Source organism: Lepeophtheirus salmonis, chromosome 8 (genome assembly GCF_016086655.4).
Source record: "Lepeophtheirus salmonis chromosome 8, UVic_Lsal_1.4, whole genome shotgun sequence".
Taxonomy (NCBI): Eukaryota; Metazoa; Arthropoda; class Copepoda; order Siphonostomatoida; family Caligidae; genus Lepeophtheirus; species Lepeophtheirus salmonis.
Window position 1 is genome coordinate 2342552 of NC_052138.2, and position 27173 is coordinate 2369724.

Here is a 27173-nt window from a genome sequence, read left to right on the forward strand (position 1 = left end):
ATATTCGAGAGTGAGAGACGCACGTTAATAGGGCACAAATAAATGACGAATTCATAAGTAATTGAGGCTATTTTAAAAATAAAGTAGGATAGTAACATCTTATATCAATTATAATATAAATTATAATATAAGTAAATTATATTTGTCGTATGAGCACAAGACATGCAATAAAATATGTAATAGTATATTCAGTCTGTAAGAGGGGGAAAAGATGGCTGGAGAGCTGTTAGCAGCTACCTGTCTAAAATGATATAGTTATCCCAATTTAATAGGAGTTTAAAAAAGGGATTAGATATGTTTCGTATATTAATAATACGTAAAATATACTTTTGCCACAAAAAAATAATAATACATATTAATTAAGTGAATCACTATTATTAAATAGCAAGAGATAAGTAGAATATGAGTGTACTATATAATTGAGAAAGATAGTAATAATAACTCCCCATTCGGGAGCTCGAGTAGATAAAAACTAAAGGATGCATGTTATATATATGAATCATTCCTATTAATTATGTATATGAATCATGATAATTGATATATTAATGTTTTCTTTTTTTTTTAACAAAAGAAGTAGAATTAAGTGGGATCGAGGAAGTATGATGGGCAATGGGATTATGGACGGTGCAGTTAGCAGCTTTTATGGTGAACATGAAGCAGCTGCTTGAATTAAAGAAGGTTGGCTATCTAGCTAGCAAAAGAAAGAGAGCTCTAATTCTAGCCGCAAAAAGAAAAGGGAGGAAGAAAAACATCGAGATTTGGCCGGAGTTGTGATTTGTCTGAGCTGAGATACTGATACAGGCTAGACGGTAACAGGGAGACCTAGGAGAGAATGGCTCTCAATGTATCCCAACAAAAGATTGCCGAGAAGCTCTATATCCTCGGTGATCGAGGAGCTGGCATGCTCACTCGAGTCTACAACATCAAAAAGGCCTGTAGCGATGCCAACTCAAAGCCAGCCTTTCTATCCGATAAAAGGTTCGTCCTCCTTTTTGTATTCTTTGGGATATTGAGACATTCCGAATTTGATATTTTTCAGCTTGGACTCTGCCGTCAAAGTCGTGGTGCGACGATTCCCCAACGCAGACAACAAATCCCTGAGCGTTCTTCAACCTCTACGAAACGAAATACTCAAGAGCCTGAGTCTGTATTACTACACATTTGTGGATTTGTTGGACTATCGGGATCATGTGGGGGAATTACTGACGACCCTGGATGCCTGTGGCATTGTCATGGATATCACCCGAAACTTTGACTTGACCAAAGCATATTTAAATGTAGTGTCCACGTATGCCTCCCTCATGATTCTATTGAGTCGGGTTGAGGATCGAAAAGCAGTGCTTGGACTTTATAATGCTGCTCATGAAATGATTCATTCCCACTCAGACGTGGCATTTCCCAGATTAGGTAACATGATTGTAGAGTACGACAATCCTCTCAAAAAATTAGCGGAAGAGTTCGGACCCCATTCTCAGACACTCACGACAGCTCTTCTGAGTCTTGCCTCTATTTATCCAAGGAGAAATTTATCTGCAGAGAAGTGGAGATCCGCCCAAATGCTTTCCCTTGTCTCTAATCCAGGGCAGTTGCTCAACCCTGCTCATACGGATACAATACCCTGCGAATATTTATCGCTAGAAGTAATTGAAAAATGGATCATCTTTGGCTTTGTTGTCTGTCACTCCTCTTTATCTAATAAAACTGCAGCTGAGCTCTGGAAGCAAGCTCTCAGCTGTAACTGGATCGTCAGTTTATTCCGAGATGAAGTCCTCTACATTCATTCACATATCCAGTCCTTTTTCGAAAGCATTAAGGGCTACAATAAAAAAGTGAATGAGGTGAAGGACTATCAAAATGCTGCCTTACAAAGTGCATCCATTTTACATCGTGAGAGAAGAAAATTTCTACGATCAGCTCTGCGTGAGCTAGTTAATTTGTGTTCAGATCAGCCTGGTTTATTAGGACCAAAAGCTTTGTTTATATTTATGGGTCTTTGTTTTTCTCGAGATGAAATCGTTTGGCTTATTCAACATCACGAAAATCCTCCCGCAAGGCAAACCAAATATCGCTTTCAAGAGGATCTCATTGATAGATATTTGCCTGAACTTTTATTTCTAATGGAAGAATGTAGAGCACTTGTTCGTAAATATGGTCAGGTTATTCAGCGTTACTATGTTCAATACTTAAGCGGATATGATGCTGTTGCTCTTAATAAATCCATGCAGAGCTTGACTCATCTCTCTGAAGACGACTCAATCATTTTATCTTCCATTTGTCAAACTATTTCGGACTTAACCGTAGAGCAGGTTGAGGACCCAGATCACGTTTTTGACTTTCGAGGTTTGAGACTAGATTGGTGTCGACTTCAAAGTTATACCTCATCAGCAGGGAGTAACTTAATTAGAGTATTTCAACAAATTTCTGGTCAACTCAATACTATCACTTTTCACACACGACTCGTGGATGGCCTCGAGGACATGCTTACAGAGACATCTGACCTAGGGGTCTTTTGCTTCTATTGTAAGCTTTTTGAGGATCATTTTCAAATGTGTTTGGAGTTTCCAGCTCAAAACCGTTTCATCATAGCCTTCCCCCTTATATGTGGCCATTTCTCTACCATCACGAATGATTTCTGCCCGGAAGAGAGGACGAATCTTAGAGAAAGGAGTTTAAGTCTTGTCAACACTTTTTTGGACGAAATGGCTAAAGAAGCCAAGAATATCATCTCTACTATTTGCGAAGAACAATGCAATTTGTCAGATAAATTGCTTCCTAAACACTGTGCTCCCCTCATAGCCCAAGTTGTTAATAAAAAGAAAAGGGATAAGTCTCGGAAAATAATTTTCGACAAGGAATTGCCTGGCTCAGAAAGCTATCGTAAGACGCGTGAAGACCTAACAACCATGGATAAGCTTCATATGGCTCTTACTGAGCTTTGCTACTCCATCAATTATACTCCTACCATCAATGTTTGGGAGTATACCTTTGCTCCAAGAGAGTATTTAAATCAACACTTAGAAACCAGGTGAGTTTGAGAGCTGTTATATTAACTTTTTTCAGTTACATTTTTCTTTTATAGATTCGCTCGTGATCTAGCAGATAAAGTTATGTTCAATCCTGAAACTTCGGAGATTGCTAAACCTTCTGAGCTTCTGACTTCAGTTCGAGCTTATATGAATGTTCTTCAATCTGTGGAGAACTATGTTTCCATTGATATTACTCGAATTTTCAATAACGTACTTTTGCAACAAGTAAGCAAAAAACATGCATGCAAAAAAAGGAATATAACTTTAGTATTAAATATCCTTATTTTTTTTTGTTCAAGACTCAACAAACGGATTCAAATGGAGATTCAACAATTACTTCTGCCTATACTCAGTGGTATTCTGATATTTTATTGAGGCGTGTAAGTGCGGGTCACATTTGTTTTTCACCAACATTCAAATCCTTTGTGTCTTTAACTGCGGATGGTGCAATTCCCTTTAATGCTGATGAATTTTCTGACCCTTCTGAGTTACGTGCATTGACTGAGCTCATTGGTCCTTATGGGATTCATCTTTTGAATGAAACATTGATGTGGCACATCGGAAGTCAAGTTCAAGAGTTGAAAAAACTCGTTCTGGCAAATAAGGATGTACTATTGAGTCTTCGTACTAATTTTGACAAACCAGATCATATGAGAGAGCTTGCAAAGAGACTAACAAATGTTGATAGCGTTTTACAGGTACGTTCCTCTTCCGAAACCATACAGTTCTAAAGATTTTTGCCCCCCTCCTTTAACAGCGTATGACCATAATTGGAGTGATTCTTAGTTTTCGAGAACTGCTTTATGAGGCTGTAAATGCTCAATTAGAGGAGAGAATACCCTTTTTATACTCAACTATTCAGGACTTTCATCAGCACTCCCCTCCTGAGCAAAGTCTTTTAGTAAATGAAATGGCATCAGCCGCTGGTTTCACTTCCAAATTGGACCCACTTCTCCTCCAACAACTTGCAAATTTACCTAGAACAGATGAAGAGTATCTTTCATCCTGTCTTCTGATGGTCTTTGTTGCTATTTCCATTCCTAAACTGGCTAAATCCGAATCTTCTACTTATAAGGTACATTAACCAGCCTTTTTGGCTCATGGACATGTTGATAATATATTTCTTATTATTAGGCTCAATTGGATGGCCATAGTAACAATATCCATTGTTTAGCCAATGCTATCAATCAAATCTTTGGTGCCCTTTTTTCCATTTGTGGTAGAGATGATATTGAGGATCGACTAAAAGAGTTCTTGGCTCTGGCTTCTTCTTCTCTTCTACGCCTGGCTCAAGAAAACGTAAAAGAAGAGATCCGAAATCGGGAGTCAGTTTATATTTTATTGGATATGATTGTTCAGAAATCACCTTTTTTATCCATGGATCTCCTGGAGTCATGTTTTCCTTATACTCTTCTACGAAATAGTTATCATATCGTTCATAAAATGAGCAATATGCAAATTGCTGCCATTGCCCAAAAGGCTTCCTAAGGCTCAAGTCCCCCTCCCCCACTCTATTGTTAAGTTATTATAATTATGATACTCGACTAATTTTCTATTTTCTACATTAGTCATGCATTTCCTTATGTTTCCTAATGAAATCCATAGCTTTAAAGAAATGTAGCTTGTTTAGTAATTTATATTTACATAAAATTTATAATATTAATATTAGTAATGATTATGGATCTTTTTTTTACCAAATAACTTGAATTATTATAAATATATACTACATATTTTATTGGAGTTTGTTAGTTCAATGTATTTTTTTTCTTCGTTTTTTTTATGAGACTGAATTCTTAACATTTGGATGCATAGAATTGTATATAAGGGCGCTTTGTTTGTCAACTTTTTCCGAATTCTGGTTATGGCTAGTGTGGAAAAGATGTAATATAGTCTGGGCGTCCGCAGGATTATATATATATATTATTTTTATAGGGGGGCTTGGTTTTTGGAATTTTTTTAAATAAAAATCAAAAAAAAATTAATATTTGGAAATGAATTCCAAATATTAAATGTTTTGGAAATAAACTTCTAATACTTCATAGCTATTCACAGAAAATGTAATTTTTTGGAAAAAAAATTCAAAAATTCAGTTATTTAAAAAAAATTCAAAAATCCAGTTATTTAAAAAAATTCAAAAATCCAGTTATTTAAAAAAAAATTCAAATATTACATTTTTTTGTTCTGTTGGATAATTTGGCCGAATGAATTTTTTTTACGAAAATATATCTTTTCCAGAAAAAAAAAATTACCCCTATTTTCGTGTTTTTTCATCCTGACAAAAAAAAAAGTTATAGTCAAAAGGAAAAATTCCTTAACTATTTTTTTAGGGGGGGAGGAGGGCTACAGCCCCTCCACCCTACCCCTGCGGACGCCCCTAATGGTATGAAATAACTTATGTAATACTGCATTGTTCTACGAGGACATCTTTAGGTAGCACATCTCGATCAAATTATGGGAAAATACTTTTTACACTTTTTACTTAGTAAATATAGAAACAAAGTAGGCATTTTGAGTTATTTTACATTAAATAATTTTGAAAGACATTTTTCTAGCCTTCCAAAAGTGTTAATGAAGTTTTTTTTTTTTTTTTAAATTCTCCTATGGAACAAAAAAAGAAAACAATGCCAAGAAAATTTGATGATCCGCGTATACCGCGCATTTTTAAAATTTTTTTTTTACATTTTCAAAAAGGAAAGATCAAATGTATATATTGCTCCATAGGGTAGCTTTTGAAAAAAAACTTAATTAATACTTTTTGTAGGTTAAAATTATGTCCTTCATATTATATTGATTCAAAATAAGGAGTAATGCGTTATTTTAATCTTTATTGAGTAAATAAAGAACTTTAGTCTGTTTCAAACTTTGAACGAGATGTGCTACTTAAAGATGACATTATGCGGGAATGCCATATTGCATAGGTTGTGTTTTTCTTACCCTACCACAACTTTTTCGAACTAGCCGTAATGGAAATTCGAAAAAAGTTAGTTGAACAACTATCTATGGAATCTTATGAGTTTAATAGTATAAATCATGATACAAAATATTTCATAAGTCAATGTTGACATAGTCTGATAGTACAATGCCATCGTTATCACTCCTTCTTTGCACCTCTGGCTCATTGTTAAGATAAGATTCATTACGTATCATGTGTCTTATTATCTTTGTTGTCGTCAGTCATCAATAATAATGTTAGAGGTTTTAACATGGATGTGGAGATAGTGAATTATTCTGTTTTTCTTTTTAATACTACTTTTACTCTAATTACCATAGGCTTGGCTCCATCCCACAACTCGTCGTTCTGTGGTTGATTTCACTTTGACAATAAATTCTTATGATCTGGCAAGATGCGGCATAGCTGACTTCTCCAGGTCCAGGAATTAATCTTATAACAATGCCACGACTATTCAGCTACTTCGCAACTTGCCATTTCATGGCTTTACTTGCATTCTGTGTTCCTTTCATCATCAAAATATTCTGGATTGAAAGAGATCCTCAATTGCTCTTTCAGAAGAGTTTGAGCAGATTCTTTTTCAGACTCAAAAGGATTATCCTCATCAATTGAACTCCTATCGCTATGGTTTCTACTCACAGACCCTAGGATGAATATGTATATATTATGATAATTCATTAAAAATTCATTTATATATCAAAGTATTTAAAAGATTGAATATACCACCTTCTTTAAGATCCACACATGAAGGTGCCTTTCGAATTAATTCTGCATATTTGAGTTCCCTTTCCTGATTCTCGTTAACATAAATACTATTTAAATTCAGATAATGCTAATTATATGGAAAGAAAAACGGACTCAAGGACTGATTCATCAAAAAGGGGGGTACATTAAAAATATCTTACTTCTTTCTCTACACTATGAATTTTTTCACCAATTTTTTCAGCCAGCTCACTAAAATTGGGTCTTAGCTCAGCCTCACCCTTCCAACAGTCATTCATAACTCTTTTTATTTCTGGAGGAGCTAATGTTGGGCACTTCATTCGATATCCAGATTCTAATCTTCTTCTAAAACCCTCATCTGGCTCTTCTCCAGGATAAGGGCATCTTCCTAAGCTAAACATTTCCCATAGAAGAATCCCATAACTCCAAACATCAGAGCGAGATGAAAATATACCATGGGTAAGGGACTCTACTGCCATCCATTTGACAGGAAGGAGTCCTCCACTCCCGGATTTTTGGTATACAGACTTGGCATATGTGTTTTTTGCAAGTCCAAAATCACAGATTTTAACGACGTTATTTTCTGATAGGAGAACATTTCTCGCTGCCAAATCTCCATGAATGACATTTTTATTCATTAAATGCTCCATTCCTCTTGCAACCTGATATGACCAGGAAAGTAGGTCTTTCAACCTTAATGGCTCTCGTTCTCGAGATTCATAGTGTCTATAGCCATTTTCCATTATACCTCCTAAATAATTCATAATATTAATATATAAACATAAAAAGTTTTTAAAATGATCATTATTTATTACCAGAGTAACTAGTATAATTGCTACAGCCAATCGAAGTCATGTCTGTATTATTGTGAATCCCTTCAAAGTAGGCATCATTTGACTTGGTGGATGTGGGAATACTCGTAAAAGTTGTTTCTTGCTGTGAGCCTTCATTAGTTTCTTCATTCTCGGTTTGATTCGTTTCATTTCTCCCTATGAGAGTAGCATAGACCAAACTACTATCATTACTGAAAAGAACAAAAGCATGAAATTATTCTATACAAATCCACATAATATAATCCACGATTCAAACCTTGAAGTAGGGATTAGGAGTGGATGTCGTCTTTCCTTTGATTCATGAGAATCGGGATAGATAAAGCTTTTGCGATGTCTAAGTAAATACTGTTGAAGATTTCCATAGCGACAATACTCTACTATTACCCATAATTCTCCTAGATATAAATAATAATTCATTCAGTCGTCATGGAATAGATACTTAATTCTTTTGCAAAATTATTAGGTAGAATAATCAAATCTTCATACTCTTATTGAGATCCGTTGTACATGCTCCAAGAAGATTAACAACATTCAAATGCTTTCCAAGATGAAGCATGATTTTAATTTCTGACATTAGGGATGTGAGCTGAGATTTACTCACAGGAGGTTTGCACATCTTGATGGCAACAAGGGACAAGGGCTCAGAGTTGAGTATGCCAATAGCCTCTGCCAACATCTATGTAATAAAAAAAAGAAAGGGCTATAATACAAAAGTAATTATCCAATAAATAACAATAAAAATAGCAATACGCCACAAGGGATTTAATAGAATTAAATCGTACATACTAAATAATTAATATGATATTATATTGTTTATCTTCGAAGATTAAACTTAATTATTCCTTTCAATGGCTTCATCTAAAGGGGAAAAATTAATTAAAAAAACACGCATCTCCTTGACCTAAATTAATATAAACGACAACATATTATAATACTACATCAATCAATGCTTATTTCGAAAAAATACAATAACATTATGTAAATTACTTAATGTAGCTTCACAGACGTGTTTGACAAACCGTTACACTATTTCTTTGGGTACATATTACAACCTTATATTATTTATACATATTGGTATATTATATAAATATGTTTATACTGATCGAATACACCTTCGACCCAAAAAATGTTTTTAATATTTCTAAAAAAAAAAAAAAAAAAATTAAAACTCACCACTCGACCAAAGGCCCCAGATCCTATTTGATGACTGATTTTAAGCCGATCTCGTGGAAACTCAATTGTTTCATCATAAGGCAAGTAATCGATCAGATCTTCCGTTTTTGATCCAAACAGCTCATAAGAGTGTAAATCTCCCTTTAAAAAGAGTTCTATCTCTGCCTTTGTCAACTCATCCTTTACGATCTACAAATTGTATGTATATATAAAGGGAATACGTTTATTAATGAGGAATAATAATTTATATCAAACAAGTAGGCGAAAGAGACGATCGACAGTCGCCATGTGATCCTTACCTGGTAGCGACGACAACAAATAATGAAAAATATGCCAAAAATGACAAAAATGAAAAAGGATATAAGGACAATCACCATGAGAGTAAGTGTGAGTCGATCACTCCCAAGGCTCTTAAGAACACCTATCATAAAAGAAAAACGACATAAAAAACAAACATGTTAAAGACTACTCTCACCATTGAATTTAATGATGACAAAACTTTCATAGGAGCCAGCCACATTCACTCCAAGACATCGAAACATTCCTCCATCTGAGCTCTCATAGGCATGTAGTAAAAGATTTGTTCGATTACGTGAGAGAAACCCCACAACCTCACTCTCGTTGAGTGTTTGACCATCCTAATAAGTTTGATTCATTAGAATACTTAGTGTATATGAAAAATATATTTGATATTAACATCAATACCTTATACCAAGTAATAACTGGGGAGGGTATTCCTTCCATAGAACAGTCCATGTCAATATCAGAGCCACGATTTACTTCCAAAGTTTGATTCATCATATTATTGCTCTTTCCAGGAGATGGTATCTCAGAGCTCATTATCCTAAGGGTAAGACCTCTATTATCACAGTTGAGATGGGTTCCATTGTCCTCATGTCTCAGGAACTCACGTATCCAGTGGAGTTGACTTGAGTAATTTGTTTTGAACTCTGTAAAATCAAAACTTTTAATTTGAATACAGAGTAAGAACTAAAGGACTCTTTTAGTAAAAACTGTTTTAACCTTTGTCAAAAGTCATATTTAGGCCTCGTTCCCTGTCCTTGACGGCACAAACTATGGTGAGGTTATCCATAGCATATCCATAGAGAATGGAATCTCTTTCCTCATCATCTAATATTTTGAGACATCGTTCATTTGTGTCATCAAATAACGTACAAGGCCCAAATGCGGAGGCTGCAGGTGGCTCGTAGTCTGTTTTGAAATGTGTACATATATCATTACCATGTATGATAATTTTTAATTATCTAATTAATTATACTATTCGTACCAACCAAGTCCAAGTTAACTACTTGAGAAGATGAACACTCTTTCTTGTAACAACCGGAACAAGATACATTCATCCCAATCCCTGACACGTTCTCAATTCGAAAGTTGGAGTGGATAGTAAAGTCGTTGTCTTTTATAAAATTGCGATCTACCTAGAAAAAGTAATGGATATGATTAAAAGTTGATTTTGTATAAGGACATGCTAGAATCATTTTGAAAATATTTCTATGATACTTTTGTTAAATATTGTATCCATAATGTTGTTCACATATTCACACCTTTTAAATGTGTTACTGAAGAATTAATCATTTCCCAACTAAGTTTTTATAATTTTAAAAATGTTGATCAGAGTGATATGATCTCTTTACTAGACAAAATTATATGAAAATGTTAAAAATATTAAATTGGATTAGTAACGTTGTTTAACTAGTACTGCTAAGTAATTAATGGTTGAAGATTTTAGTGTTTTATTTCCCTATAAATCCAAATTAGATAATCATATTTGGATCTAACAAACAAATTGGAATAAAGTTGTTTCATGTAGGGGGCAAGAGTTGGGGGCTAATTGGTGCACGTGGCAAATGGGACAGGAGCGACAGAAAGTAGTTTCGTCTTGCGGCTAAATATTACAACTCCTTCAATGATAATATTATTTAATATAAAAAATAGGTACATTTTTCTCACATAGAGGGCGCAGTTAAAAATTAATGTTACGTTCCCAGCTACAGACTGTCACACCACCTTGCGGATAATATATTTTGTTTGTTAGCTCATTTCTAGTAAATTTCCAGCACTGTCATGGCATAACCCACTTAGATAATTGTGCTGCATTAGCTACGGCTCATTGAGAGTGGTGCCCATTCTATACAATAATTCCTGAGTTGTGACTCATTTTCTGAATTAGCAACCTCTGAGTAATTTGTTTTTGTTTATTAATGAACTTCTGAACCTCAAGTATTAGATTAAATTATTTATACTTTATAAAAATATTTTAGCTGTGATTAATTTATGAGTTAAACAAAGTTAATTGGCTAAGTTTTCACTGATATATTAGTAGAGATGTAAATTGTGTGTATTTTTCAGCTGGCAGGTTTTTTTTAATTGTTAATCTGAAGAATGCATTTTCTTCTCCTGGGCTGATGTCATTACATTATTATTCAACTCCTGAGAAGTGAAATTCCATTCCATTATATTCAAAACCTGATTGAACATTCGTATGTGCCCATAAAAGACGGAGAGTAACCTTGAGGATTTGTTGTGGAGTTATAATTGTAAGTCCTTGTTGGACTCCGAGTAGAATTGAGATCGACATCGGAGTAATTCTTGCCAATGTCATTGTATATTTTCTTCTTGTCCCTACCTTGTCACAGCTGATTGTATCAGATCTAATGCAACTCCATGACAGTAAAGCTATTCTCCTCCAAGGAGGTCACTTTTGACACCATCAATGAAAAAACTAATCTTGCAAGACTCTTTTGAATGAGTTTTTTTGAGTTCTTTTGAACTCTTTTTTTGATACTTCATCCCTGACCCCCTCGACTACCCCTTTTGGGAGCATGTCGTGGGGAAGGCATGCAGTGTCCGTCATCCAAACACCGAGGCTCTCAAAGCCATTGCTAGCACTGGGACACTATCACAGAGGATTACATTTGCAGCGGGTACCAGGTATTAATCCGGCCCCCTTGGAAGTCATCTTTGCCGCTAAAGACGGCTACATTAATGATTAAGAGAAGTCAGACACACATCTATTTATATTATTAATTTTGTAGAAATTCTATAGTTAATTAATAAATTATATCTTGTTAAAGTTTAAAATTCACAGTGTTCAGATTTTAATTGGCCACTCAATATAGAATGCCGTAACCTTTATAATAACACGCAACCTTTTCTCCGAGAAGAAACAAAAAGAGGCCCAAAATCAGTTGGTAGTTTGACAATTCTTCTCAAATATGGATTATGGAATTATTGTGCAATAATTGTTTGGAATTGTTTGCAGCTTAATAATACCAAGTGTTAACCCGAACTGATTTTCGAATCAGTCTTTATTTTTTATCGGTACCTATTTTTTTTACCATTCAACAGTTCTAACGACCTATTAAACGGTCTTTCAGTCCTAGCTTTCTTTTTATTTTCTTCACTCATAGCTAGGATTGAAAAATATAAAAACGAAAAAAATGATGAATGATAGCTAGAAAATATAATACTTGGGTATCATATTTTCTAGCCACATACATCCTCTTTTAAAATTGGGGTATCTTGTCTCTTCGAAAGAAGTTATGTAATCACTATAAGAGACCGATAAGGACCGGTCCTAGGAATGACAAATTTTATTTGGACCGGAACAGAAGAACTGCAGTCTCTTTAATTGTTTGAGACTGATCCAACACTAACAAATAATTGATTCTTATTCAACCAATCTACCTTTGTTGTTTTGTGTTAACGAAGTAATACCCTGACAAGGCCTAATGATATGTCAAAAAGTGAAAAGAACGCCAAGGAGCTTCACTCTCCACTACATTAATTAAAAAAATATTATTAATAGATGATTAAAGAGAGAGAAAAGATATAAAATGATAAACGGCTCATAAATTAAAACATCCAATTACAATCTCTAAAAGTAACAAATCTGGATGAAAATATGCAAAGAGCTCAAAGATGTACGAATATATTCATTTACAGCTTCGTATTCATCATTGCTGTCAGCCTAAGTGGTCTCTTTAGTAAGGATGGAACTATGAGTACCATAGATGATGCCGCGGACAAGGGATCCTTAAGAGTAAAATATACAAGTTAACTTGTACATTTTGGAAATAAAATCGTAACATTTTTTTTCTCTTTATACATAGAGTGGCAACCTCGATGTGAGGAATAATGACGAGAAAGATAATTGTGAAGAAGCTGAGAACTATGTGAAATTAAAGGCATTGGTTGAGTCCTTAAGAGATGAGCAAATGATACTATTGGAGAATGAAGAACAATGGCTAGAGGTACTTAAATGTTCTTCTTTTAAATACATAATGGATTTTAATTATGTTATACGTTACTTTTTAGGAGAAAACATATTTGGAGAATAAATTAAATGAAGCAATTAAAGATAAATTAGAGGCTCTAGAGAGCAAAATGAGTGTCATTATTCAAAGCAAAGAAAGGGAAGAGGAATTTATTGATGTCATGCAGCGAATAGCCGAATTAGAGGTGATTAAATACGTACTTGTATACATGTTAGTATATGCCCACTTTTAATTTAAAAAAAAAAAAAAATGGAGACGAGAGAACTTAATGCTATTATTATTTTGTGACGTTATCTCAGAGATGAACTGATAGATAGCCCCATGCCGTTACCGTTATTGTGGTTTTTAGGGCTCTTATCCGCTTGAACGACTACCTCCCCATCAGTTTACCCTCCAGCAAGTACCTCCCATCCTTGTACCACGTAGGATTTCACTCCCCAAGCCGTCTACCCTCTCAACCATCTAGACCCCAGCATTTTAACCCCTATTACAATAAATAGCAACCGTGCAACCAAACATTCAATCTTTTAACAGCCATACGAACGTAATTATTAATTTAATTTAATAACATAGGTATTAGGGATGTATTGGACTTCTATTGACGTCCTCATTTGGCATTGCAAATTTTTTAAACTTTATCATTATTTTATCTTGGATCTGGAAAGCCTCCAACCCAATTTATACTGCAAACAAAACCAATTTAAAAAAAAAAAAATCATATTTTCTTCCTATTTTAGTTTATTTGAGCATGGAAAAGCTCGTATTCACTCAGGTAACTGTAGGCTATACGGAGAGCTACCCAAAGATTTAGGTAAAGCTCTCATATTTTTATAAATAAGCAGTAAAGAGGTAGTGAAGATTTGAGGCGTGTAAGCCTCGCCAGTTGATGACTTAAATAAGTAGAAATGTCCACTTGTCATCATTGCATAGACTTTAATTGAAAAGTGATTCGCCAAGACTAAAGTCAAACATATGTCGTACAGGCGTTATGGTATAACCTTGTATTTCTATTAACCTTGTTCTAATATCAGAACAATTAGTAGTACTCTGAGGGAAGAACCTTTCCCTTTTGAGCTCCTTTGAGTCATTAGATTCCTCTTGGCTAATCCTCATGGTAAACAAATATCGAATCCGATATCTTCATAATCCCTGATAAACTTCTTCTGAGCAAACGAATAATAAATACATAATTAATAATTGTAAAAACGTTGTAATTATGATATATTATACAACGTTACTTCATTTTTCAGGAAGAAAGCTCCTTAAAAACATTGGATTTAAAGAATAAAACGACTGAAATACAAAAAGCAAACAAGGAAATTTGGAACCTTCGACTCCTAATCCTTGAATCTTGCTAATTACTCTCTCAAAAAGTTTTACTCTGGCAGATAATATACTTAATCTAAGATGGTTACAATAAATAATTACAAAAAACTACATATGTAATGTTAAATAGTTACTTTTTATTATTGGATCTTCCTAACTCTCCGTTACTTCCCTGAGTGTTTACTGTTAAGGAAATTTAAAACTAAAATGGATACTCTAGCAATGAAAAAACTTTTCTTGTCCTTAGCAGGCAGTGTCACATAAAAATGACATTGTCTATAAGTATGGTCAATAATTAGGGGCGTCTGCCGGATTATATATATACCGGTAGTTGCATAAATACACGGACTAATTTTTAAACGCTTATATCTTGAGGTTCCGTGACCGAAATAAAAAAATTCCAGCACAAGTAACTCGGTAAATCTTTTGGCTTTGTTTTTGTTTTTCTTACGCGCATTAAACAAAGTCGTTTACCATGAATGACGAGGCCAAACGTCATATGGTTGCCACTCTCCTCCGCGCCGGTAGGTATGTCAAGGAGATAATCAAGGACACTGGACTATCCAGGACTACTGTGTTCAAGGTCCAGAAGCTTATCAAGGAGGGAAAAGATCTGAAAGGCCTGCCCATACCTCTGGAATGACTCAGGATTGGCTCGCTGCCAACATGCCTTTTTTGAACAAAAACATTTGGCCACCTCAATCACCTGATTTGAATCCCCTTGACTACAGTGTGTGGTGGCAAATTGAGAAGAAGGCCTGTGCTACCCGCCACCCGAATTTGGACTCATTGAAGTCAATGAGCAATGGACAGCCATGGAAGACCATTACATCATCAATGTGTGCAAGGCCTTCTGCGCGCGCTTGGAGGGTGTCATAGTAGCTGTTGGCGGTTATATTCAGTAATTATATTAAATTTTATGCCAGAATAAATTATCTATTATATAATTCTCAAAAAAAATACGTCATACGAATTTTATTACACATTTAATTATTTGCCACAAATAGTCGGTGTATTTATGCAACTACCGGTACATATATATTTTTTTTTTTGAGGGGAGGGGGTACAGCCCCTCCAATCCTCTCCGTGCTGATGCCCCAGTTAATAAAAAAAATGAACATGGTAACCCTGACAATTTGAATAATGTTTTGGTGGAGGAGAGACTCTTAGCTGTCGTGACGTTTAATTAGATCAGCTACAATCAGCTCTGGCAAGGGGAGAGGGACGTAAGGAAATAAACAAGGAAATTGGGAAGAATGACTGACATGTACATATATACCAAATTCTACTCTGAGTCGTTCAACAAGCTCTTACATTTATAAATAACTCTGCAACAAATCCTCAAGGCTACGTCTTTTATGAGCACAAACAAATGTTCAATCAGGAATATAATTGAATCTATTTAGGCAAGGAAGGGTACTACTCCAGAGTTAAATAATAATGACAACAGCTGAGGGAATGAAAATTCATTCTTCAGATTACCAATTCCAAGAATGCGGGCCAGCAACTAAGTCAGACACACAATTTTGTATCACTACCTATATGCAAAGGTTAAAAAATATATATAGAAATGTAATATTTGTAATTGCTACTTAAAAGGAATTTACAAAAGCTGTCGTCATTCTTGAAGAGAGAAAAATAAGTATAAAATAATCAAAAGTGTGAGAAAGACAAAGAGATTTAAGTTGAGCTGGGAGTAGAATTGAGGATCGACATCCGAGTCATATTATATCATTGCTATAGACGAAGTTGGGTTTGTATTTATTTCCTTAATTTTCCTTATTTTTTTTTTTATGATCGATATACCAATCGTTTAAATTTCGGCAATTTGAATATAAGTATTCTGTGGCACATTTAAAGTTCTATAGTTATATTGCTCTTAAATATTTAATAATGATGTATTTTTAATAGATTAAAATGAAATGAAAGTATCAATTAATAGGTGGTCATTTGAATGACCAAAATTGCACTAAAATAATCTATTTTAAGACGAAGAAATTGCCAATTGTACAATGTATATAATTCATTTTAAAAACTGTTTTATGTTTCGTTGTGGAGGAATAAAGATAACGACGTCAAGTATGAGCAGGCACGGAGTTCTATAAAAAAAATATTTTTCAAAAAAGTACTACGTATACAAAACAGAATGATGGTTTTTCTGTTATACATAATTTTTACTAACATTCATGTTTTATGCAGAGTACTAAAATAACATTCATCAATAGTGAAGAAAATCGTGTATACTTTTTAACACGCCCGATTTTTTCTAAAAGAAGGACTAGGGCCATGTCTAGCGATGAAAATTTCCCCCTTTTTTTTCGGAGTTGGCAAACAGAAGAATGAATTTTCTTTTCCTAAGCTGTTGTCGTTATAATTTCATTCCTGAGGGGTGAACTTCCTTTTCTAAATATATTCTATTATCTTTAAAACCTGATTGGAGCAACTCTTTCCTATGTTCCTCCCTTCTCCATCGTCACAGCTGCTTGTAACCGATATAATGAAACGTCAATACAGCTAAGCTGTTCTTCTCCAAAATATTCTTCAAATTGTCAGGGTTAGCCTGTTGAATTTCGCTTTCTTTATTTTCAACATGGCCAAAATACATGCGATTTTCATCCTATAGAATATCAATCATATGTTGAATACAGTAGAAAAGGTATTTCACAACTCAGGAATTAAATATATATTAATGTCAACAGCCTAGGAAAATGAAATTCCTTGTTCTGTTGCCAACTCCAGAAAATATATGGGAGCTAAAATAAGTATGCACCCAATTTTAATGACTAGACATGACCCCTAGTACCTCCCATAGTTTCGGCAATGGTCCTAGTAATGTGCATCTGAAAAGCCATTTTAACTGATCGAAGAACAGTATGAACACGCCGTGACTAGGCCCCCTCTTGAACAATATTCAGATCACAAAATCATAGCCCATCAAAATACGAAAATATATATAGTGTTGTGTCGATCCTTATTTAGAACTAAAGACTCCAGTTCAATCTCGGCCCAGTCCAGTTCGGGCCTGCATATAAGTCCTAAAACTATTACAGTTCGGTGATATATGACGTCCCTCAACTTTATTTCTTCTTTTCTTAATCAGTTCTAGTACGGAGTGGTCCATTAAAAGCTGAAAACTTTGAATTTTAAACTTCCATAAGATATAATTTATTAATTCACAATAGAATTTCAAAAAAATTAATATTATAAATGGATGTGTGTCTCAGCTCTCTTCATCATTTATGTAGCCGCCCTTAGCGGCAATGATGGCTTCCAGGCGGCGGAGGAAGATCTGACAGTCGCTGTGGATGTAGTCCTCAGTCATGGGATCCCAGTGGTGGTTGAAAGGGGTTTTGAGAGCTTCGGTGTTTGGATTACGTAGACTAAAGACCTTCTTCTCAACATGTACCCAAAAGACGTAGTTGAGGGTGTTTGCATCAGGGATGTACGGGGACCAAAAGTGTCAAAAACAGTTCAAAAGACTCATTCATAAGAGTTTTGCAGCGAAAGAGATGGGGTTCTTTCATTGATGGTATCAAAAGTGGCCTCTCTACCCTCACAAGGCTCTTTCCACCCACTTTTTTTGATAGCCTTTGGACAGTCTGGCGGGAAATCTCGAGATCTCATGGAATTAAGGGGATTGGCCTGGACTGTTTACTTTAACTCCTCCAGGTCCAATTTGGCTTTTTTGAGAGATCCCTTCTTCCTCTCCAACCTTTCTGGTCTCCAGGACGACGGTGTAGACGGTGGTCTTGGAGACAAACAACTACTTGGAGTGTGCGAATGGAAATGTGTCAATCACGTTTAAGTGTCGTTTTCTCAACTTGTACGTAAGCTACAGAGCTCAGGTAAGTTTTGTTTTATAACTAATAGTTTATGCTTTACTATATCGAAATATGAATTAATTTCAATCACTCAATCTTCATTAATTATGAAGTACAGATTTCAATGTACCGCCCGGTACAGACAGTCTTAAGAACCAGTCCTAAGACTGGACTGAACCCACACAACACTAATACTATGTAATATGATATTCAATAGTTGTCTATTTGAATTAATTTCTATGAGTCCATCTTTGAATGAGTTCATCACTAGGCAGAATACGTATGATATAATAATGAATACTGAAGTGATTAATTAGTGGTATGTACGTATATACATATTGTACATATGATTACAAGGCTAAAGAAGTTATCATCTAAAACAAACCAAAACAAACAAAGAAACAACAAAATGGGTGGGTATCTTTGTAAATAGAATCGATTTTGCTCTATTTATTGACTCAAAACCCATTGTTTACCTTTTAAATTACATATAATATACTACGAAAAATAATTTTGTTCATCCAATATAATCAAAACACAGGGTTCATGATATAATTATATCCTCCTATAAAATTTAATGACTCTTGAATTAATGACTACTAATTGTACAAGCTTCATTGAGTTAATTGAAACTGCGTTTTCTGCTTGTTTAGAAGGGATTGGAAGGCATGGATGTCAAATAATTCGTTCAATTTCAACGGGGTATGACATATATATATAATTTATATTATTTCTAAATTGTTCTAAGACACTTTGTCGAAAGCCACTTTGCCGAAAAAAAAAAGAATAAATAATAGCTGAATTAAAAAGTTTGGAGCGTTTTTTCGCTTTATTTTGGCAGTAATATTAATATAGCTAGGATTATCCCATGTAGATGGTTCCAAACCGTTTTCTGGTTAATCTTCCGTTCCTGGGCAACTGACTAAGTGCTCAAATGCCAGCCCAACTCTACAATTGCCATTATTTTATGGACATTTTCAAAGTCCATATTACCAGAACGAAATCCTTGGAACCACCGCTTTGCTGTTTCATTCAATACTGTATTGGGTCCATAAGTAGCCCCCATTTTTTTGCCCAACTACTCTGTCTTTTCACCTTGGTCGTGGTGATACTGGAGAATACATCAAATTTTATCTTATTTTACTTACATTTTGGAACGCTGTAACAGACTTTGCCTTCACCAAAACACAAAATTGTATACACACTTTTTCTAAGGGTACGTTTAAGCTTTAAGCATAGTTGAAGCTTTTTTTTTAATGCAATATATTAATCGTGAGATATAGCTCACTAGCGAAAAACTGTCAGAACTTTTTACTTAACCTATTATACATATTCTATATAACGGAATTCACATTATCCATGGAATCACAATCATTGATTGTTTGACAATTCTTTCAACACATTTCCTCTTTCTAACTCATTTATTGACTGTGGTTCTTGTTGTGATTTTTATTAATTAAATTGAGCAATTTAAAGCATTTTAATTATAACATGAATAATTAAAATAATATGTTAAAATTGGAATAACATGGTTGAGAATTCTAATTACATAGTACTGCAGCATAATGCCAAAGTGACCCATCGGCAAAATTACATTCGGTAAAGTGTCCGTGTATGGGTCTAAATATATATGTGTATGAGGCTTATAATCGGTCTTAGCTGCCGATTGCTAAAAAAACATTGTCCTAGTCGCCTAGGCAATGCTATACCATTCCTACTTTGTACTACGTACTCATGGTAGGGAATAGAACAATGTTTTTCTAAACAATCGATAGCTAATTATGTGTTCTACAACATTCCTCATTTGGACAATTGTAACAAATGACTCTTAACCTCTCAAAATTTGCATGATTAAATAATAACAGTTGGGCCGGCGTATACGTGTACACGCATGATAGATGTGAGTACCCATTTTAAGATTTAGGACGGGGCATACAATTTCTGGTCCCAACACATCCCTAGTTTGCATAGAACCTTTTCATTGACGTCATAAATTCCATCAAAATTGAAGGATACGCCTTCTTGATAGCTCAAAGTTGATATTCTTACTATAAAGAATGACAAATGTCCCATTAATCTTCATAAAACTTTAATCGAATGGCTATATGAATAAAAAAAGACTTCACTTCTGCATTGAATACTATTTCATTCCAATGATCAACAATAATATTTGAATACTAGAATGAGCACTCGTTGGAGCGTAAAATCCTCCTCTAAAATTAAATTGTTCCAAAATTATGGCATTTTTTACATTTGTCTGAACTTTGACCTCTCAAAATTTAATGGACTCTTACTGTGACCATAATCTTTGTTTGATCAGAACTTATACATTACTTTTTCTGTAATCCTGGTGACTAACACACAAACAAAGTGGGCGGCAAAAACCTAACCTCTGTTCAATTTGGTTTTCGGAGGTAATAATCAAAGTAATATGTACTAAAAATGGCCGGATTTGTGCAATTTTTTTTTTGTGTTATCCATTAAGGACGTGAAAACTAGGATAATTTTCTTTCTATTATAATTGTTCATTTTTATTTAAAGTATGGATATTACAAATTTTTAATAGATATTAGGGTCTGATATAGGTATAACTAGCAAAGCGTTGATCAGGCAATATTTTTTCGTACTTGGATAAACAAAAAAGTTATGGAGAATAATATTGTCGAAAAGATAATCTTCGATAACTGGATCATTTTTAGCAAAAATTGCAAAAATTCTATAATAAAATGTCTAAAATTTTATCTACGAAATGCATCATTTTGTGGCTTGTCTTCTTAAAAATGGACGTTTGATGAAAAAAGTGAAATTTTTTTATAAATTATTCAGAAAATAACAAATATCTCAGATAAACATTCATTTTTATTTGTTAAATATATATAGAAACTAATTTATTCTTTCGTTGAATCCAATGTTCTATGTGAAATCCTTTTTTTTTTTTTTTGCACCTAAAAAAACGAAACCACAATTTTCACCGATTTCTTTTTATTTTTTTGCCCATAACTTTTTTAATTTTGAATCAATTTAGATAAGATAGTTATTCGTATAGTGTTTTTTTGAGACGCCAGTCACTTTTTTTAGAACTCCACCCCTTATCTAGTCTCTTTGAGCTCTGAAAACAACATTTGTGTTTTGAGTATAGAATAAGCTCCCTTATAGGAGGCTCTTCCGAAAATCTGGACCTTCATCTTAGCCTGCCCAGATTCAAAAGAGGCACCCATGCAAAATTTCAACCTCCATGGTTGTATAGTCCCCCAAATGGCCGTCATCAAAATTACTGACGTCACGTGAAAACGCTCTATTGATAAAATATTTAGAACATATCCGTATAATTTTTTATTATGCCAATTTAGATAAAGACCTGGAGAATGCAATAAAAATAACCATTCATACTCAAAAATGAAGAGCAGTTCTTATTCCAACTCCATATCCTACGTCATTTTCACAGTCGTACCCATCGTTCTCTTTACCATCGTTCTGAGTATGAACACAAAACTGCACCAAAAGAATAATTTATTAATCTCAATAACATTTGATTGAACATCTTTTCCCTAGTTCTCAAGCTTCGAGGAAACTACGACATTCATGTCAAACATATCATGGAGAGTCTGAATGAGTGTCGAATCTCTAGGAAAGCACAAAATAATATAATAAATACAACAACAACTAAAGAAAAGCAATTAAGAAGCTACAATGTGAAGTGTGAGAACATGCTCAAACGATCAAATGACTCCTGGGACAGATTGACGTTGATTATCTCCAAGTTTGTAGAATTTAAATGATGAATTAATGAAAAACTAATCCATTATTATTGACAAACGATATGTAACCATAGAGATAAAATACATTGAGTGATGATATTTTGTAATATCAAGCCAAATTATTTGACGTCGCTACAGTAGACAAACGAAAAAAAGATAGTTGACCAAAGCAATCAAAAACAGATTACTTCCAATTATTATAAGCTCGAATAATCTTATAGCATTAGAGAGGCGTCCAAAGGATTATAAATATGTATATTTTTTTTGGCCTTGGTTTTTGGGTTTAAAAATAAATACAAAAATTAAATTTTTTTGAAAAGAAAATTTAAAAAAAATCATAAATCCACATCTATTTACAAAAAATTAAATTTTTGGAAAATCATTTATATATATTTAATGTTTTGGGAAAATAATTAAAATTTTTGAAAAAAAAATCGTAGTTGTTCTGAAAAAATTACATTTCCTGAGAAAAAATATTCAAAATCTACAGCTGTTTATAAAAATAACATAAATTAACAGCTGTTCACAAAAAATTTCAAAAATTAAATTTTAGATATAACATTTTTTTGATAAAAAATTCAAAAATCCCTAGCTATTCACAGAAAATTAGATATTTTGGAACAAAAATTGAAAAATTTAATTAAATTTCAAATATTCAATTTTTTGAAGAAAAAAAATTAAAATATGAAATTTTCTAGTAAAAAGGAAAAAATCCTTAATTATTATTATTTTTTTTTTGGGGCGGGGGAAAAGCACCAACAGACACCCCTGTATATTCATTGTAAAAAATATGGGCGTTAAGAAAAATAATTAGGTCTTTCAATCTATTAATGATTCATCTCCTGAATTAAACCATATAAATACTCAAATGAAATCCATTTCAAAATGATGCGTAGACATAAAATTATATCACCTTTGGAAAAGGCGTGAAAGTGAGGAGATTTAAGGGACTAAAGTTTGGAGCATGCGTCACAAATTTTCTTCAATTTAAGAATAAATAATCATTGATTCTTAAGTTGAATTAGAGTCAGAATTATTTCCCAAATCCATCATTAATATTTTGAAAGGCTACATAAAATTATAATTAAATTTAAAAATTGGAATAAACCTTAATATACTTCATGAAATAATTTGTTCAAAAATACTTTATTAACCAATTGACATTTCTAAATTTATATAATTAAGGCAATAAATTGTTATAATTACAATAAATATTTAAAAAAGTAAAAATATTTGAAGTGCCCCTATGCTTTTAACATACTTAACTATTACAATTCGAATGTTTTGGTCAAATATTTCTTTCTTTTGGTGGCATCAACTACTTTTTCACATTATTTATTTTATCTCTATGTATCTAACTCTCGGTCCCGGGAAAAAATCCAGCCATTAACAAAGAAAACAAGCTTAATCTTTGGTTCAAAATTAACTTCTTTTAAATTATTCACTTTTTAAGCAATTCTTTAGCTTGAACGGTATTTTTCCCGGCCAAGAAGCAGGGAAAAATTAAAACAGGAAATTATTTTCCCTCCATTGTTGTGGAAAGTACAAAAGTAGTGTATTATTTAGCGGAATATCTCAGAAAACTTCAAGGTTAATAGAAATACAAGATTATTCCATAATGCATGTATGAGTCACGTATGACTTCCACCACGCTTTTAATATTGACGTCATAGTAAATGAGGGGGTTCGTGTTTTGTCAAAATCTGTTTTTCTTTCCCAGCAGCCGACTCGATATATTAAATTGAAAATTCTAGCAGTAGTGACGTCATAAATTATGAGTGGTTGTGTGTTTTGTCAAAATCCACATGTCTTGCCCAGCAGTCGGTACGATATATCAAATTCAAAATGCTAGAAAGCCCGATTACATGATGGTCTAACCTTGTATATCTATTAACATTGACAAACTTAAGAATTTTGAGAGCTGTCTTTTGAAAACACGGAAAATAAGGTGAATAATTTAAGCGAAAGCGTCTTGTATGTTGATAAGTCCCGTACTTTTAAGCCTATGTGTTAAATTATTCACGCAATATATCTAATTAGCGGTTCTAGGATGTTTTGCCCTAATATATAGGGAACAGGACTCTACCACACCGCTTCTACCCTCGTACTTTAACCCCTAGCATTTCACTCCTTGTATTGAGAAGTACAGTTAGTAAATGTTAGAGGGGCAAAGTCATAAATGAATGTTTTGGTTGTTTGGAGTGGTTGTTAGGTAATGGAACGTTCAAGTTCGAATTAAAAAGTAATGATGACTTTTATAAATCATCCAAATTTTAATTTTAAAACAAGAGGGTAAATGGGTCGGGGAGTGAAAAAATAGGGGATACAAGGACAGGGGGTAGTTGTCTGGGAAGAGTCCTAGAACCCATATTTACATATTACGTCAAAAGCATATTTTTTCACATATATAATTAAAGGTTTAAAATGGGTCTCCTTCCACTAACTGTCATTTGTAATACCTTTTTGTATTCTTTAGCGTAAAATGAGTATATATACAATATAGAAAATATCGAACAGGAATGTTGCATCTTTTTATAATGATTTCAAACCGATCTTTTTGTTACCGTTCTACTTCTGATGAGAGAAAAGAGGAAGAAAAAATAGAAACAAATAAAAATTGATGCGATGAAGTCTTATCACATCCCCAAGAAGTTTAGTGATGCTAAGGTTTTTCTCTCAGCTAAAGTAGACTCGTATAAAAACGGCTCGAATTCATCATAATAAGAGACGAAATTCATTTAATATGAATGCTATACATCCTAATTAAATTAAAATTCCTGATTTCAAACTATTGCATGTAAAAAAATAATGAATTACAATGTACTTCAAGTGAAGAAAGCCCCATTTTAAGAACGAAAAAATAAGCGCAAAGATATATATTGAGGGATAATAATCTTGTGTTCACCCTAATTAGTAATTATATTTACAATACAACCAGGTTTTTGAGCGGAGCCTAGACCAAAGATAAATATTCGGTGGCCTTTTCTGTCTTTAAAAATAAAATAAAGTGGAATTCAATTTTGAATTTTTTTTCAGAAAATAAAATGCAGGGCCTTAGTGCGATTCTCGTTTTCTTACAATAAAGCGAAGTCCGCGGCAAGTGATCCCCTAAAATCGGTCCGGGGTAGAGATAGGGCATGTTGTGGACCCGTAGCCGGATATTTCGGCTACGGTGTAAGTAAACTTGCATTGTCTAAAAAGATCTGAGATCCGGATTCTAGTGCTCAAACTTTTCACGGATTTAAAAAAAGATCCGGGAGATTATCCAGATCTAAAAGAGTTTACAGTATTGCTAAATACTCAATCCTAGTTTAAAAAAAAGATATTATCTCTATTGACGTAGCATCACACTTTAAATTGATTAGTGCTTGGAGCCATATCTAGAAAAACAGTTGACATTGCACACAATGTCAACTTTATTGTATCACTCAACCTTTCCTCCCAAAAGAAACAGGAGGAAAAGGCCCAAAATCAGTTGGTAGGTAGCAAATTCATCCCAAGTATGAAATAGCAATTCCATAGTTGGAATGTTTTGGAATAGCAGTTTGGAAAAAAAAGTCAAAAATTTTATTATATACATTTTCTTAAAAAATTTCAAAAATTAAATTATAAATATTTTGGGAAGAAATTTATATATAAATTTTATTGTAAAAAATTTCAAAAATCCACAGCTATTTACAAAAATTTCAATTTCTAAATTTTTTGTTCTGGTACATAAATTGTCAGAATGATTTAAAAAAAAAAAAACTTGGCAAAGAAAATTTTTACCTTATTTTCCGTTAAAATTTTTCATCCTTACCAAGCAAAAAATCTTTAATTTAAGGGGGGCTACAGTCCTCGCACTTCACCCTCTGCTAATTAGGATCCTATTTTATTAAAGTACGAACTTTGCGCAAAATGTTCATAAAAATTGAGACAAGAATCCTTCTGATTTTGGTTTCGGATCTGGAATCCTGAGGTAAAATCCCGTTAATCAATGCTTATCTTTTCCGGAAGAAGTATCGAGAAGGGATACGATGTAGTTCCTAATCAATTTTCCCCCATAAGAAATAACAAAAAACGGATTAATTAGTTCTCAACCATCAAGTTGTTTTTCTATTACGTCAGAGAAATATTCTTTTGTATGATGTTCATTAGTGCTGTGTCAGTACTTATTTATTCGGTCCAGTCAAGTCTTAGAATAAGAATTGGGGCCGGTCCTTAAGACTGTCAGTCCTTCAGCTTTAATACCCAATAAACAACAACGCCATCTAACGGGCCGTGGCCGAAGTAAGAGCTGTATTTTGTTTACAAAAGCTACGTGAGTTGCACTATGAAGCTGTGTTCGAACTTGGAGACAAAGTTTTCTTGACATTGAGCGCTGAATCCCGAATATGTTGAATACTGAGGCCGTTGGATTCCGGGGTTCTACTGTACTAATATAATATGTACCTATTAATCAATATTTATGTCCTTCCTACCTAATGAGTAATAACTAATTCAAAAGGGTTGAGATTTTGTGGATATAACTCATTAGCCATAATAGTAGTATAAATATTCACATTAATTAAACTTTTATTAACTAATACATAGACATGATCCATTTAATCAAACACAAATCTCAGAGTCTCAGATCATCACGTCAGTACAAGAATTGAAGGATAATTTGAATAACGTAATCATGGATATCCCTTTAAATGATGTACCTACTAAAATCCGCTTTTTATAGGTAACGAATGAACGCGATTTTTTGAGAAAAGAATTGGAGCGTTTATCTAATGAAGTATCTAGTCTAAAATCCAATACTTCCAAGCTTCAAGGTGAGAAAGAAAGTTTGGAAAGGGTGCTTGAAGTCAAAACCGTTCTTGAGGAGAGTCATCGCATAAAGGAGGCTGCTTCCGTTTTAGAGACAAATCAAATGGTGGAAACGAAGAACGTCATTAGGGAAATGGTGAATGATACGATTCATGAACTAGTCGAATCTTCAAATGAAACAATGGAAAGAGAAAAAATAAAGAAGGATTCCATAAGGATCAAAAGTGAGTCTCTTGATTTTATGGGATTGCTTAATTGTGATTGTTTTTCTTTTTTTCTCAGAGGAGAGGGATTTGATCAAGAAAAAAAGAGAGAAAGGATTTAAAAACCCGCCAAAGTACACTTCAAAGATTGTGCAAGCTGAATCAACGACCTCTATTTCCTTATTTCACACTTAATAATACCCCTGTCATTACTTTTCAATAAATAAATACCGAGTCGTCTATTGAAAATTTGAACACTTTGAATTTT

At 33.7% G+C, this 27173-nt stretch overlaps 4 protein-coding genes across 6 annotated transcripts in view; 3 read left to right on the forward strand and 1 right to left on the reverse strand.

Moving 5' to 3' along the window:
• Position 1: 1 nt before the first annotated feature.
• Hem (Nck associated protein 1 Hem) lies at positions 2 to 4766 on the forward strand. 2 transcript variants are annotated; one of them, XM_071890401.1, is made up of 7 exons: positions 2 to 57; positions 572 to 978; positions 1040 to 3025; positions 3080 to 3251; positions 3326 to 3724; positions 3784 to 4101; positions 4161 to 4766. In XM_071890401.1, exons 2-7 carry the CDS (start codon positions 833 to 835, stop codon positions 4512 to 4514), a joined length of 3375 nt encoding a protein of 1124 aa, XP_071746502.1. In that variant the 5' UTR covers positions 2 to 57; positions 572 to 832; the 3' UTR covers positions 4515 to 4766. The 2 variants fall into 2 exon arrangements, with proteins under 2 accessions (XP_071746502.1, XP_040573731.1); XM_040717797.2 differs by lacking the exon at positions 2 to 57 and having other exon boundaries at positions 196 to 978.
• Positions 4744 to 27173, reverse strand: part of LOC121122760 (vascular endothelial growth factor receptor 1) — a 50458-nt gene continuing 28028 nt past the window's right edge. For both annotated transcript variants that reach the window (XM_071890399.1, XM_071890400.1), the window contains 12 exons: positions 9994 to 10144; positions 9729 to 9917; positions 9411 to 9655; positions 9181 to 9343; positions 9005 to 9126; positions 8706 to 8894; positions 8019 to 8208; positions 7789 to 7927; positions 7515 to 7723; positions 6882 to 7450; positions 6703 to 6808; positions 4744 to 6620 (listed from right to left, as the gene is read on the reverse strand). In XM_071890399.1, the coding sequence (XP_071746500.1) occupies positions 6463 to 6620; positions 6703 to 6808; positions 6882 to 7450; positions 7515 to 7723; positions 7789 to 7927; positions 8019 to 8208; positions 8706 to 8894; positions 9005 to 9126; positions 9181 to 9343; positions 9411 to 9655; positions 9729 to 9917; positions 9994 to 10144 (2430 nt within the window). In that variant the 3' untranslated portion in view covers positions 4744 to 6462. The remainder of the gene's footprint in view (positions 6621 to 6702; positions 6809 to 6881; positions 7451 to 7514; positions 7724 to 7788; positions 7928 to 8018; positions 8209 to 8705; positions 8895 to 9004; positions 9127 to 9180; positions 9344 to 9410; positions 9656 to 9728; positions 9918 to 9993; positions 10145 to 27173) is intronic.
• On the forward strand, positions 12584 to 14440 carry LOC121122762 (uncharacterized). Its single transcript, XM_040717802.2, has 4 exons — positions 12584 to 12768; positions 12839 to 12979; positions 13044 to 13187; positions 14254 to 14440. The coding sequence occupies exons 1-4, from the start codon at positions 12631 to 12633 to the stop codon at positions 14359 to 14361; spliced, it is 531 nt and encodes a 176-aa protein (XP_040573736.1). The 5' UTR covers positions 12584 to 12630; the 3' UTR covers positions 14362 to 14440.
• Positions 18753 to 27160, forward strand: LOC121122761 (uncharacterized). The gene is made up of 6 exons (XM_040717800.2): positions 18753 to 18852; positions 21501 to 21628; positions 21703 to 21910; positions 26481 to 26562; positions 26617 to 26926; positions 26985 to 27160. Exons 2-6 carry the CDS (start codon positions 21547 to 21549, stop codon positions 27098 to 27100), a joined length of 798 nt encoding a protein of 265 aa, XP_040573734.1. The 5' UTR covers positions 18753 to 18852; positions 21501 to 21546; the 3' UTR covers positions 27101 to 27160.